The sequence below is a fragment of the Megalobrama amblycephala genome, linkage group LG3 (assembly GCF_018812025.1).
Source record: "Megalobrama amblycephala isolate DHTTF-2021 linkage group LG3, ASM1881202v1, whole genome shotgun sequence".
NCBI classification, from domain to species: domain Eukaryota; kingdom Metazoa; phylum Chordata; class Actinopteri; order Cypriniformes; family Xenocyprididae; genus Megalobrama; species Megalobrama amblycephala.
In genome coordinates, this window is record NC_063046.1 from 27,971,762 (window position 1) to 27,987,367 (window position 15,606).

Consider the following 15,606-nt stretch of genomic DNA (forward strand, 5'->3'; position numbering starts at 1 on the left):
CGCCTGTGTCTACGGACAAGATGGCCGCATCGCCTGTGTCTACGGACAAGATGGCCGCATCGCCTGTGTCTACGGACAAGATGGCCGCATCGCCTGTGTCTACGGACAAGATGGCCGGCGCCACCTGCGCTCCTTGCCCTGCCAGCGCCACCTGCGCTTCTCACTCTGCCGGCGCCACCTGAACTCCTTGCCCTCCCAGCACCACCCGAGCTCCTGGCCCTGCCGGCGCCATCCAAGCTCCTAGCCCTGCCAACGCCACCCAGGCGTCTCGCCCTGCCGGCACCACCCGAACGCCTGGCCCTGCCGGAACCACCTGAACTCCTTGCCCACGAGGCCGCAACAGACCCCGTTGAAATCCCCAAGAACTTTTTGGGGGGGGGCAGTATACCTGAGGGTGGGGAGCTTGTGGGTGGGCACTCTGCCTGGCCACTGCTGTCATTGGCCTTTGAACTATTATGGCCGTTTATGGACCCTAACCTGCCGTGGTTACCCAAACCACCTGACCTACCGTGGTTACCCAGACCACCTGACCTGCTGTGGCTGCCCAAGCCACCTGACCCGCCTGACCTGCTGTGGTTGCTCAAGTCACCTGACCTGCCGAGGTTACCACCTGATCCCCCATGGCCTTCTGACACTCCGGGCTCACCATGGCTGCCCGTGGCACCTGACCCGCCATGGCTGCCCGTAGTACCTGACCCGCCATGGCGGCCCGGGAACCTGCATTGGAGACTCCGTTCCTGTCCGCCACTAGAGCTCCAATGCACCCACCCCCCCTCCCTATTGGTGTCATCTACGCCGCGAGGACGCGCATTCCAGGAGGGGGGCGTTATGTCACGATCACGTCTGTTCCTGTCACATCCCGGACTACATTTCCCATGATCCTCCATTGCTCATCACCTGCACTCACTTCACAATCACTCCACACTAATCACCACACCCAGCTGCCACTCATTACCAGGACTATAAAGGACTGTCACACACACCTCCTCACGGCGAAGTCTTGTTTACCATTGTGTCATTTCTGAGCGTTTCTATCCTGTCTGCCTGCTTGTTATCGTTCCTGCCTGTTTCTTGTTTTTGACCCGTTGCTGCCTGTCCTGATCTTTGCCTGTCCCTTGACTACGACTCTGCCTGTTCCTCACTGTTCCTGTTTGTTCCTGTTTTGACCCTGCCTGTAAGACCACTCTCACCTGTAAATAAATGCTGCACTTGGATCTCCCGCCTGAGTCTCCATTCGTTACAGTAATATGGTTGCCTCAGAATTTCCTCATGAAATGCCTCTATAATAACCTTGTTATTTACCACCTTATACAACATATGCATTAAAATGGAAGATTAGTAAAGTACCACATCAAGCTAAAGAAACATCTTAAAAAGTTTGTCAAGTTCAACCAAGTCAGTTTAATTGATTCATCAAAACTGGCACTTATCAATTGACAAGAACACGGGTAGACTAAAGCACATGTAAAGTGATAATTACAACTAGTGTTGTTCGATATTACATTTAAAGTTAATATATTTTAAATGTACTAAATTGCAACTTTATCATTACAAATGCTAGCTAGCCTCTGTTTTGTTTGACAACACTTCGAACGTCACCAGGAAGTTACTCCACCCAGGATCACTTAGAGCACCTTTAAACTTCTGATATATGGCTTTCTGAGAGCGCACATCTGAAGCACACGCACAGAAATCTGGCAGAAGGCGCGTCCCGTGAGTATTAACTGATCTCTCTTACATGTCTCTTTGCACTTAAGCTGTCAAATACACACAAGATTATGTCAAAAATAAAGTTTGCAAACAGTCGGTTATGTCTGTGAACGTAAACAGCAGGTAAAGAAATCGCATGTGATCTGTGTATTAAAGTGACAGCAGCGTAATATACAGTAGGCTACCTACTGCTGTATATGCTGTTAATATGAACCAAAAAAATATGAAAAAAAAAAAAAAAAAAACAGAAAATCACTCACTGCTCTTGATTAAATAACTTTAGTAGCTTTAATAAGAATACATTTCTTACTTGAATGCTGCTGTTAAATACTCTGGCGAGGAGATAAACATGGCGGGCTGTATAGCTCACTCAGGGGAGGAGCTAAGCTAATAGGGCAGATTCCGTCGCCAGTCGTGGGCGGGGCTTCTGGAAGCACTGGAACCGCTCGTTTGGAGTGACCGTTTATGATTAATGGGGATTATAAAAAATAGGAGTGGGTGATTTTTTACCATTATAGGCTGGTTGTTTATACACACTGTGGATGCACATCTGTGTTTAAACACCTTATAAAAGTGAATTTTGGCATAATAGGTCCCATATAATTGGGTCAAATGCAATCATCTAATTGCATTTAATATTTAAATTTAGACTATATTTTCATTTAATTGCAATGATCATGCAAATAAGTGTCCAAAAACATAACATTCAGTTTGCACAATACATTTTAAAGTATATTCCTATCGTGTTATTTCCATAATAGTAATCTTTTTAAAAGTATGCTAATGTGTACTACTTTTTCCACAAGGGCTTATACCAGTTATTATGAAGAATATAATAGACACAGATTTTGAAAATACAGTGCACAGCATAAATGAGTACACCCCCTCTGAACAAATACAAAAGATGTATTTTCTTTATGATCACTAATACAATTCATGTAAAGATAGCAAAATTAAAATGTATTAAACATATACATAATAAAAACTGAGAAATATATGTCATTAATAGCCATAAAATAAGTAAATTAGCCAATTTTATTTAAATTAAGGATTGCAGAAATGAGTACACCCTAGATTTAATTCAACAAATGTATAATATTCTAGTACTTAGTATGCACTCCATAATTTTGAATATACTGCTCTGACCCTTCTTGGCACGGAGTGTACAAGTTCATGACAAATTGTCACATCTGTCCTGTTTAACTCCTGGATGATGAGCTACTTAAATGCCCTGATCTTTAATGGGGAGTGTTGCTCAACTCGTTTCTACAGAATCCCCGACAGGCGCTCAAGAGTTTTAAGATTGAGTGCAATACAGAAGGAACTGTGGACTGTGGGAACCAGGCACTTCTCACTGTACCACTCCTCTAGCAACAACATTAGATTTTGGATACTGTTAGATCCAAAATGATTTATTTGGTCTCATGAGACCAGAGTATTGATTCCCAGAATCTATATTTTGTAAATATGGGCTTTGAAAATGGCTAACTGACTTTATTGTGCTTTGGCTACATTGGGTAGTTTCAGTGAGAACAACAACCATGTATGTCATTTCTGCAGGCTGCATCTTACTCTGTGATATATACAGTCATTCTTTCATAGCTTTTGCTGGCTCTGAGACGCTCGCTTGGTATTTCTCCTGCTCTTTGTCTAGCAAAAAAATCCCTCATCACTAAATGAAAGCTTAAAATGAAGGCCTGATTTTTTCAGTCCATTTTGAATTTCTGTGTTATTTTTACTATATTTTCACACTTAAAACAATGATTTGGTAATCCCCTTGTACCACTGTCTTCTTTTGTGCTAAGAAATCAGTCTCCTGAAAGTTCTCTCCCAAGTGGTTCCATTGTTGTCAGCATTAAGTCTGAGAATGATTCAGTGGGCTATATAACACTTTTAATTGTCAAGAAATTACTTCTCTTTAAATGTTTTGGTTCAACATACTTACCTGTTGATCAAACATTGTCTTAAACTTACACCAGAATTTTTTTTATTTCATTTTATTTAGTAACTTTTAGGATGGTGTGCTCATTTTTGCTACACAACATTTTATCACCTTGATAAGAAAATCTTATTTTCCTGAATAATTTTGACATGCTTCTTTGGTAATTGATTAAGCAGACTTGCTGGAACATTATATCTCTAAGGAAACCTAACATGTCTTCTAAGTAATTGAGTAATTGCTGACATTCAGAAGTTTCAGAGGGGGTGTACTCATTTATGCTGTGCACTGTAACATCATGAGGTCTGCTGGTTGGTACTCTAGGTACACTTGTGTTTGACTGTGTGTTCAGTGAGTTTCTTACGACTGGTCATAGACGGGGTTCAGTGTCTTCTTAAGTGTGCTGGTTTTTCTGCGGCCACTCCGGCTCTTGTCTGGTAACAGGTATAGGCGGATGTATGGGTCTGAGCCATCTCTGGTCAGTGCTATAAGGTTTCTGTGATTATGACACATGGAAACATATTTACACACAAAAGCAAGATAAGCATTTTCACAGAGACCAGTTTCGTCACATTTATACAAATTCAAACATACAAATGCAAACACGTGTCCCCCATTATTTGCACACACTGTTGTTAATACTCGAGAGTTAACCACTGATCATCTGGCAAAAAAACAAAACAAAAAAACTCAGTAATATACTGTACATGTTCAGTGTAAAAGTAATAATTAGGCAAACAAATTGATCTGAAGTGGTACTTTACAACACAGGACTGTTTTTTTCGGATGAAGGTTAATATGCATGTGTGTATTCTCACCTGCAGGCATGAACCACTACAATAAGTTTATTCCTTTGTGAACTGTGTCGAATAGTGAGCTGGACTTCACCAAGTGGAAATTGGCTCAGCCCAGAGCCACTGTAACAGAAAAACAGCATGTTCATCTAATGGTGTGAGACTAAGTTTTTCTTACAATTTCTTAAAGTCAACATGAATTCAAAAATTGACTTTATTTCCTTTCTTAATGCATGTTCCTCCTGATATTATTTTGCATGATTTCCTTGATGCACATCATTTCAAATTAAATTGACTCTTAGTTTTTCCTCTCCACTTCAACCACCTGGATACATTCTAGTATTTAACACCCACTTTTCAAAATCCACCTCCTCCCCCACCGCTTCCACACACAATTTGCCTTGTTTCAAAGTGAAATGATGCATTCAACTGGTGTTCTACGTTTTCCATTCTTCTTTGGGCATTTCTGAATGCATAACTTGGTCTCTCTACTTCTGCATAGTATCGAAACTAAATAAATGTGGTATTTGTAATAAGACTATGGTAACCACAAGCAAAATATTGCATGGCTCTTCATTACCACAGTTAGATGTAACTACAGTTTGTATTAAAAACAACAGAATTTATGGCAAATAGTAGGCTAAAGTTTGCATAGTTTAAAATAACTTTTAGCAGCCATTACTACAGTGTTCTGTGTCAAATGATCCATCAGGATTCTTTGATGCAATATTTTTTAACAGAAATATTTAGTAAAATTATAAATGTTTTTATTGTCACTTTTGATCAATATAATGCATCCTTACTGAATAAAAGTATTCATTTCTTATAAATAAACCTTTTGAACGGTGGTTTATTTTAATAATTTTATAATATTTAGCATGAATATGCAAAATTGCTGCTAAAATACTCCAGTTAGTGTTATGAGAGTAACATTCAAATCCATAATATTTTTGTAAGGCCTTTCTACTTGTCTACTATGTCAGTGTTTTCTCCAGTTTTCCAGTTTTCTCAATGAGGTTTATATTGTTTTTTGACTTTGTAATACAGTTTCAGCTAGCTGAGCTATTTGGGATGCCATAGGGGTTTGTAACAGGCAATCAGTGACAAATACAAATGGGTCACTGTTCAAATTGGTAAGGGTGCCTCAGTAGAGACCAATCTGCTCAGTGCTATCCAGTCAGTCATGCCGTGTTTTTTATTGGGCCATGCAGATAAATGGTTCGCAATGAACTGGGTACCGCTGTTGTGTCTCACTTTTGGAGTTATTTGGCTTTTGGTATTTCTCATACGCATAACCAGCATGACTTGTAACAAAATGTAATTGCATCAACAAGAAAAAAAGCAAACCGCAAACATGACTTCTGCATATAGGGAATCAGACTTACTTTTGTAGCTGCTGTAACCGCTGCTGCAGTTCCATCGTGGCACAGGGCAGTGAAATGTCAGAAGCCAGACTAGGTGTAGAGTCTCTGTGAGACTGATGCTTGTGCGAGCTGCTTATCACTAGACTGGAGACACTGCGGCCTACCTCTGCTAGCCGCACCGGGGAACCATCCGATCCTCTTTTCCCTTGAGGGGTGTCCGGTGGAGGGGTACATGGTTGGTTGTGCGACGGCTGAATGACTGTGGAGTTGCTGGTGCTAGTGGCTGTTTGAGGTTGTGGGGACACGCTATTGTTATTCTGACTAGTGTGTCTGACCCGGACAGATGACGGCTGGCTGGAAGTGACCTCCTTCTCCAAACAGAGGACCTGTTTAAACAAAAACATATTTATATGGACAAAACATACTGAAGTGCTGAATGAAACATACTGTACACACAAAAATTACAATATTTTTTTAATCGCACACAGACACACCAACCCTGAGAGCCATTTTGAGTTTGAGGGCGCTGTTTGGGCCAGAGTTCTGCAGTGGGAACTGCTGACTCAGCGTCATGTCCGCCTCCTTCAGGAGAGAACCAAGTGCCATGCGCACACTACCCAGAGCGCATTTGTGCTTACTATCCCTCACCTGAGACACACAAACAACATCTATGCATGTCAGTTAAATTTTTAAAAATACAAAAAAAAAAAACTTAACATTTTTGTCTCCTTTTGAGGATTGTATATAGTAGCAAAATGAACATTATTTCACTTTAACCAACTCAAAATTATACTAAGCAATACATTTGACACTGATGATCTACTACTGAGAAATACACTATTGTCCAAAGTTGGGGGTCTGTCTTCAGTGTCACATGATCTTTCAGAAATCATTCTAATATGCTAACTTAGTGCTTAAAAAACATTTCTTATTATCAGTGTTGAAAACAATTGTGCTGTTGTGGAAAAAATCATACATGTTTTTCAGGATTCTTTAAGAGAAAGTTTAAAAGAACAGCATTTATTTGAAATACTAAAGACATTTATAAAAAACATTTACAAAATGTTTCTGTCACTTTTGATCACTTAAAGTGTCCCTGCTGAATAAAATTATTCATTTCTTTAAAAACCCCAAACTTTGGAATGGTAGTGTAAACTACAGTAGACTTAAGTAATTAACATGATTTTATTAATTATTAATTTTATTAATTATTTAAAATCAACAACTTTTTTCAATGGAATATTGCAGTATAGAAATGGTTTATTTGTGCACATTTTATTAATGTGCCTTGTAATCTTTAATCAAAACAATTTCCCCTCCCACTTGCAGTGACATCTCTTCTCTTCTTTGATCATGTGTTTAACATGTTTACTGGTGTGAGGGCCGGACATCCTGTCACTCACTCACTCACTCACATTTTCGCAACTTCCCTTTCATGCTGACTTTAACATTCATGCTTTTGATGTGGCTCCTTATAGACTACCTCAATTTCCAGTTCCTGAGTGCGGGGGTTGTTGATAAGGAAGAAAAAGGCCTCCTCCCACAGCGGCTCACTAGTTTTATACCTAACCTGAAAATACAGGAGCAAAAAAAGACTGGATATGTGCACTGCTAGTCTTCAAACAGGTTAAAGCTGATTTATGAATGTTACCTTGCTTGTGTACATCTTTTGTCCTACAGTCAGTTTGACAAAAGGATTTGGATCTATGCTCATTTTCTTCCCAGACTGTTGAACAAAAAAAAGGGGGAAAAAAACTTAAATTGTACAGTATTATATGACAATCACCAAATATGATGGTCTCCTTTAATTGTAGCCAAATCTACTTAATCTCCATACACTTTCTGGTATCATATATATCCTGCATGTATCCTAGATTGGTTGATTACAAATGACATCATTTAGCCTTTTTTAAGTTATGTTCCTTACTTTCGCTTTGTGCTAAGAAGGTTATTTTAAGCTCATCTATTTAAAATGTAAATGCCAGCACTGTAAATACAATAAGCCCTTTTTACTTAAATTAACAATAAATATTAATTAAATTAAGTAAAAATAACTTATATAGTAGTATATTAGCTCAATTGATTTGCTGTTAAGTTGATAAAAGCACACATAAAATACATAAAAATAAGAAAAATGCATACTGACAGCCATAACTATCTGCAAAATCCACATGACTATAAATGCATGCAGTGGTGCATGATGGAAGAATGCATTAGAGGAGCATTTAAATATTAAACAAATATAAACAAATCATAAAAGATGTGAAATCATGCTCCAGATATGAGTCCAGCACCTGTTATGCATAACCGTATGAAATGCATGCGTTCTCAATGTACCTTCAGGCCTTTATAAGGAGGTTTGGGGCCATCAGGGTTAAAGTCAAAAGGATTGGTCTTTCCACAGGAAGGATTGAGAGAAATTAAAAACAGGAGAGTTTTTATGAGAGGACGTGCAAGAATGATAGTTAGATCGGTCCAGTCTTACAGATTGTAAACAGGAATAAATTACTTTGTGAAATATATTCAAATAGAAAACAGTTATTTTAAATTGTAATAATATTTCACAATACTACTGTTTTTTACTGTATTTTTAATTAAATAAATGTAGCCTTGGTGAGCAGACGAAACTTCTTTTAAAAACATTAAAAATCTTTTAGCAAATATTATTAAAAATAATAATATACATTAAAAATCTTAGTGGTTCCACTATTATTTAGACTCCATTTAGACTCCATTGGACTGTACTGTATATATGTATATATATACTAAATTTTTTCCTTTTCACTGCAAAATAATGCTGGCAGGGACACAAAGACCTTAAAATAACCAGGTTTTGTCCCAGCTCTTTAGACTGCTTACTAACTCTAGACCAGGAAACATCAATCATATGACTAAGGTTGACCAAGCTGTATTTAGATCAATCATGTGACTTCAGAATTGGTTAAAAATTAATAGGTGAACAAAATTTATATATAAACCTTGGCTAAACCTCTGACAGTCTGATAAAACAATATATACAGTACAGTCCAAAAGTTTGGAACCACTAAGATTTTTAATGTTTTTAAAAGAAGTTTCGTCTGCTCACCAAGGCTACATTTATTTAATTAAAAATACAGTAAAAATCTGTAATATTGTGAAATATTATTACAATTTAAAATAACTGTGTACTATTTAAATATATTTGACAAAGTAATTTATTCCTGTGATGCAAAGCTGAATTTTCAGCATCGTTACTCCAGTCTTCAGTGTCACATGATCCTTCAGAAATCATTCTAATATGCTGATCTGCTGCTCAATAAACATTTATGATTATTTTCAATGTTGAAAACAGTTGTGTACTTTTTTTTCAGGATTCCTTGATGAATAGAAAGTTCAAAAGAACAGCATTTATCTGAAATACAAAGCTTCTGTAGCATTATACACTACCGTTCAAAAGTTTGGGGTCAGTAAGAATTTTTATTTTTATTTTTTTGAAAAGAAATTAAAGAAATGAATACTTTTATTCAGCAAGGATGCATTAAATCAATCAAAAGTGGCAGTAAAGACATTTATCATGTTACAAAAGATTAGATTTCAGATAAACACTGTTCTTTTGAACTTTCTATACATCAAATAATCCTGAAAAAAAATATTGTACACAAATAGTTTGTACAATTGTACACATTAAATGTTTCTTGAGTAGCAGATCAGCATATTAGAATGATTTCTGAAGGATCATGTGACTGAAGACTGGAGTAATGATGCTGAAAATTCAGCTTTGCCATCACAGGAATAAATTACTTTGTGAAATATATTCAAATAGAAAACAGTTATTTTAAATTGTAATAATATTTCACAATACTACTGTTTTTTACTGTATTTTTAATTAAATAAATGTAGCCTTGGTGAGCAGACGAAACTTCTTTTAAAAACATTAAAAATCTTAGTGGTTCCACTATTATTTAGACTCCATTTAGACTCCATTGGACTGTACTGTATATATGTATATATATATATATATATATATATATATATATATATATATATATATATATATATATATATATATATATATATATATATATGTATATATATATATATATATATATATATATATATATATATATATATATATATATATATATATATATATATATATATATATATATATACACACAGTTATTGAACGATTATGGTAGTTTTGAATGGGACAAAGATCTAAGAAATGTGATGTTCATAGTTTATTGCACAGGCCTTTAACCCTGATCCTGGTGACCCACTGTCCTGCAGAGTTGGGCTCCAACCCTAATCAAACATACCTGAACAAGCTAATCAAGGTGTTCAGGATAGCTTGAAGATGGTTAGAAATAAATTTTCCAGGAGCAGGGTTGAAGACTTCTGTTTTTTTTTTACATGACGGATAACATGTTACACATGCCCAACAGGCAAAAGTGGCAATTCACATGCATTAGATCAGGGAAAGGCAACATCAGTCCTGGAGAGCCGCTGTCCTACAGAGTTTAGCTCCAACCCTAATCAAACACACCTGAATGTCTTCAGGATTATTATTATTTATTTATTTATTTATTTTTTTTTTTTGATGTTTGGAGCTAAACTCTGCAGAACAGCGGCTCTTCAGGACTGACGCCGTCTACCCCTGCATTAGATCAACATAATCTGTGTTGTTTTCTTGTTACTGAAGGAAAGCTTGACTGGAAGAAATGTCTGTTCACACTGTTAGATAAAAGGCTACAGCTAGTTCTGGAGAACCAGGATGCAGATTACTGGCAAACTCACAAATAATGTTCTATAGAGAGAGTCGGGGTTCTCACAAAAGACTAGACCAGAGGCCCTCCTCTCCTTTAGGTTTCCACAGCCAAAGCTGCCCTCAAAGACACTCTTACAGTAGAGGAGGAAGGCACAATGAAAAGCATTAATAAAGTGGGCAAGACTGGATGACTACTGTATGTTTGGGTCAAGAGTTTAATAATTCTAGGGCTGCAACTAACAATTAACAAACTAATGCTCCGTCTGTTTGACGTGCCTGCACCCACCGGCGCTCGTTCATTGAAGTCTGTTAAGTTTAACAAGATGCTTGTTGTCAGAATATGCTTACAGGACTTTCTAACATTTACAGATAAGGATATTTATGTGCCGAGGAGAACACATGACATATACGTGATGAGGAAAACACATGTCAGAGGCATTAAAAAGCACAAGCACCTATCGAAGCACGACAGGGCAAGACGCGGTAAACGCTTATGCTTTTGCTTGAAGCGCATATCTCATTCTCAAGTTTCGGACAACTTGGATCATGTACATTTCCTGGAGCAACTCACTCTGTGTCCTCTGCTATTTTCCATATGAGATTTGTCCATAGAAATGGGTTATTCACTACTCTAAAGCGACATGACTGGCTGATGGTTTCCTGGGCACAGCGTGCAGACACGACTAATCGATAATCAAATTAGTTGTCGATTATTTTCATGATCATTTAGTTGTTGCAGCCCTAAATAATTCTCTTTCTGACAGAATGACTGGAATGAAAACAATTTTTTTTTAAACCTGCTCAAAATGTTCTGCACAGAGATCAATCACTCCGCAAGCAACTAATCTTGTTTAATAAAGCTGGTATAACTACTAGTTGTTAATTTAAATGTCATGTCAATGAAACTGAAACTATTTAAATGACATTTTCTAACTCTGTTAAAGGGATAGTTCACCCAAAAACTAAAATTATCCCATGATTTACTCACCCTCAAGCCATCCTAGGTGTATATGACATTCAGACAAACACAATCGGAGATATATTTAAAAATATTATAAATAGGTTTATAATGGTTGTGAATGGGGGGGCCGCATTTTGCATTGATCCAGCAAAACAATGCATTGATCCATTAAAAAAAGTAATCCATACGACTCCAGGGGGTTAATAAAGGACTTCTGAAGCGAAGCGATGCATTTATGTAAGAAAAATATCCATATTTAAAACTAGCTTCCTACTGTATCTTTTTCCAGATACAATAGGTTTATTTAACATTTATTTAACATCTTTTGTTGTTTGATTAACATTAATGACAGACAGATATTTAATTGGGCTGCTGAATGCATGTATGTAATATACTGACACATATCCAGTTTTTACCAACCTGTTTACGTACACTTAAGCCATAACTGACTGTATTCATTCAAGATACTCCATACGATGGACATTTTGACATCTGTGTGTGTGTGTGTGTATTTGACAATTTGGGCGCAAGAAGATTTGATCATGCGCGCACGACAGAGCGCTTCTGTTGTGTGTCATTCAACGCGATCCCGCCTTCACTAACTGCAAGTTAATCGATAATGAATTGTGATCGGATTGTAATTTTCTGCTACGACGAGCTTGGCTACCTTTGATTAGGCTGTAGAATGAAATTATATTCAACCCGCCAAAGTGGCTAGTAGGAGTGCTGTCTTACCCACCACAGCTGAAATCCACCTGCATTTGGCGGGTTGGCGGGTATTAATGTCAAGCCCTATATATATATATATATATATATATATATATATATATATATATATATATATATAAATATAATTTGTTGTTTTGGTCTGCATTAACTTTTGTTGTATAGACAAAAGTATAAATTGTATAAAACAATCATTTGGGTGTGAGAAATTGCAGTTTGTTCAAATTTGTATTCATATCCAAGTAGACTATCATAGAACATAAACAACAAAAACCTTCAAGCATTTCATTAAGGTACAACAAAAAAATGATGAGCAAACAACAATGTAAGACTTCTATCTTTGTAGGACATCAAACCACGTTGCTCTACAGCAGATCCTCAGGCAGAGCCTGAGGCACACGCACACACTGAAGTATACTTATCATTGTTCTTACCGGCAAATTACTGGCAGAGTCCAGGTAAACAACTAGCAGAACTGAAGAGAGATTTTCATTAGTCCTTATGCTCCTCAGTACCTGATAAGAGAGCAAAAGAGAATGAAATAACCAAAAGTCTAGCTTGTTATGTTTTAATCATGTCTATCAGTATCAGTCAGTGAGTTTGTGTGCACGTATGTGCATACTTGATCTAGTTTTTCAGCACTCGGGTATAATGACAGCCACTCTAATCTAAGATGAAGTTTGCCTGTCGTAACTTCTTCCAAGTCAAACCACTGCAGAAAAAAAAAATGTGTTTAGTGCACTGGAATGGCAGTTATGGGCTTAAATAACATTCAGTTCATTCCAAAACGGTAATGAAATACACAACTGATGGTAATCTTTTCTTTTGAATGAGGGGGAAAAAAAAACCTTACTGCAAATACAACATAATTTCAACATTTTTGGAAACTTGTATTACTACTACTAGTTGGTAATGTAAAGAAGTAATACCAATGAAAATTAAAAACTATAAATTGCATTTTCTTAATTGAAACCAAAGTGTCTTGAAACTGACCACCATAGATGAAGGTGTGGGGAATACTCTCAACAACTTTTAAAACTCAATGCCAATTTATTAATGAGATTGTACTGAAACAAAACATGGTGACATTTGTTGAGGGATGTGAGCTGTAAATTAACCTTAACAAGAACGAGAGTGTGAACATATTACCTCATCAACCTTCTGTTCTTTATGAAGCTCACTCAAGTCAATCATTAGACTGGAACAAAAATAATTGAAACATCATAAGTTTTTAAAATGGTCTGTAATAGATAACATTGTACATTTTAGCTACATAAATGAATACGGCACCTGCCCAAGAAGTCATCTTTATCTGGGTCTTCATCGAAGAGCTCTATTTCCAGATGTTGTCCTGAATGTTCATATACTAGTGCCTGATAAAGAAATGCATGAATGCACATTTTAGTGTATGTGCATGAGTCTTATGAGTGCAGTAAATGAGTGTGTGTGTATATATATTTATGTGTGTGAGTGTGTGTTCACCTCATACACCTCGTTCCATTTGGGGTGCACACATTCTTTGATGGTCTTGCTTCTAAAAAGCTGGTTGCTGACCAGCAGCATGCCATATGGGTCAGACTTGCCTTTGATCAGCCCACCCAGATACGTGTCCTTAACTTCCAGATTCTGAGCCTCAAGGAAATGAATCCTTAGAACTCCCTTATAAGTGTGAAAGAGAATTAAATATAACAACAAGAGATTACTGAATATTAATGCAAACATGTAGGGTTTGCCAAACAATGAGCACTGAAACAGTCATGTACGTGTGTGTATTCACCTTTGGCATAGGGAAACGGAGCTGTGCCAGTTCAACCTCACCTATCAGTGGTACAGTGATCCTGTTGGGTAACACCATGTAAGTGCTGATTATATCCTGGATCATGTGGTCTGAAAAGCCACTGCCAATGAAAAAGAAATAATGATAAACATGAATTTTTCATTTTTAAAGTACTAAAGTGGTGACGTACTTTTGGATTTTAACCATTCTCCTCTATGCATTGGACATACATGTAACTTTCTTAAATAATTTGGTGGGGAAAAAGATGGTCAAATTCTTATTTTGATGTAAAAAGACAACATTAGGATATTTTTCCTTTGTGGTTTAATAAATAATGCATCAGAGAGTTAAAAGCAGAGGAAGTGTTATAAATGACTGGAAAGAAAACGAGACTAAAATCATTTAAAAAATTCAAAACTGCTCAGAATGTTCCGCATAGAGATCAATGACTCAGCAGTAAGCAATTAAACTTCTTAAGTGGAGTCTAAATGAGTCTGCTTTACTAATATTAGTTAGTGTTGTGAAGAGTGATTTAAATGAAAACTCAGTATACATAGATCAGAAACAGACAATAAAAATACATATAAAAACATATTTAAAGCATTAAATAATTTCTGAAGAAGTAAAAGGAAAAAAATAAAAAAATAAATAATCCTGTACCTCCCGGATGTATATCCGCATTCAAAAGTTGACTTGCTGACTAAACCAACATTTGACAAAACATCATCTGACACTGTTTAATCAAGTATGTTTTTGTAACATTAGCATGAATACATTTTCTACATTTTTTCTGGCAGACTCCTAGAGCAGCATTTGGTGTGACAGTATACATATCTAATTTACCTGAAAAAAGCTTGTTAACCTTGTTAAACCTTGTTAACCTTGACAACCTTGTTAAAATACAAGCACAAGTAGGGGGAGAGGCAATGGAGAAGGGACACATAGAAGAAATAGTGCCATTTTGAGGATTATCCTGACATTCCTCAGCTCCCCCTCTCACATTTTACTCATACTCCTGTCTCTGTGCAGCTGCCTGTCTTTGTTGAAAAGGCTGCATTTACATGGACCCTAATTTTCAAACAAACAAAACAAAAACAAACACAAACAAACTTTCTTTTACCAGGAAGTTCCACTGAGATCAAATGGTCTCTTTTACAAGAGAGGCCTGGCCAAGGTAGCAGCCATGCAAATTCACAATAATATCATAACACGTACAACACATATTTACACACAGAAACATTTTACTAGGGCTGTCAAATGATTAATCGCGATTAATCGCATACAAAATAAAAGTTTGAGTTTGCCTAATATATGTGTGAGTACTGTGTGTAATTAATATGTATATAGAAATACACACAAATTAATGTATACATTTAAGAGAAATATGTTATGTACGAAATATTTTTATTTATATATAAATTATATAAAAATATAAATAAATAAATATTCTTGTAAATATTTCTCAAATATATACAGTACATGAACGTGTTTGTATTTATATATACATAATAATTACACACAGTACACCCACATATATTAGGCAAACTCAAACTTTTATTTTGTATGCGATTAATCGCGATTAATCGTT

The 15,606-nt window shown here is 36.5% G+C and overlaps 1 protein-coding gene across 3 annotated transcripts in view; it reads right to left on the reverse strand.

Annotated features, from left to right (window-relative positions):
* Nucleotides 1–15,606, reverse strand: part of esyt2b (extended synaptotagmin-like protein 2b) — a 35,077-nt gene that overhangs the window by 3,302 nt on the left and 16,169 nt on the right. The window contains exons 8-20 of one of the 3 annotated variants that reach the window (XM_048184811.1): nucleotides 14,019–14,139; nucleotides 13,724–13,900; nucleotides 13,532–13,614; nucleotides 13,391–13,439; nucleotides 12,864–12,953; nucleotides 12,676–12,756; nucleotides 8,145–8,201; nucleotides 7,459–7,533; nucleotides 7,291–7,377; nucleotides 6,306–6,455; nucleotides 5,829–6,193; nucleotides 4,468–4,566; nucleotides 4,014–4,145 (exon numbers count right to left, since the gene is read on the reverse strand). In XM_048184811.1, the coding sequence (XP_048040768.1) occupies nucleotides 4,014–4,145; nucleotides 4,468–4,566; nucleotides 5,829–6,193; nucleotides 6,306–6,455; nucleotides 7,291–7,377; nucleotides 7,459–7,533; nucleotides 8,145–8,201; nucleotides 12,676–12,756; nucleotides 12,864–12,953; nucleotides 13,391–13,439; nucleotides 13,532–13,614; nucleotides 13,724–13,900; nucleotides 14,019–14,139 (1,566 nt within the window). Of the gene's footprint in view, nucleotides 1–4,013; nucleotides 4,146–4,467; nucleotides 4,567–5,828; nucleotides 6,194–6,305; nucleotides 6,456–7,290; nucleotides 7,378–7,458; nucleotides 7,534–8,144; nucleotides 8,202–10,583; nucleotides 10,686–12,675; nucleotides 12,757–12,863; nucleotides 12,954–13,390; nucleotides 13,440–13,531; nucleotides 13,615–13,723; nucleotides 13,901–14,018; nucleotides 14,140–15,606 lie in introns of all 3 variants that reach the window. The other 2 variants (XM_048184810.1, XM_048184812.1) reach the window with 2 other exon arrangements.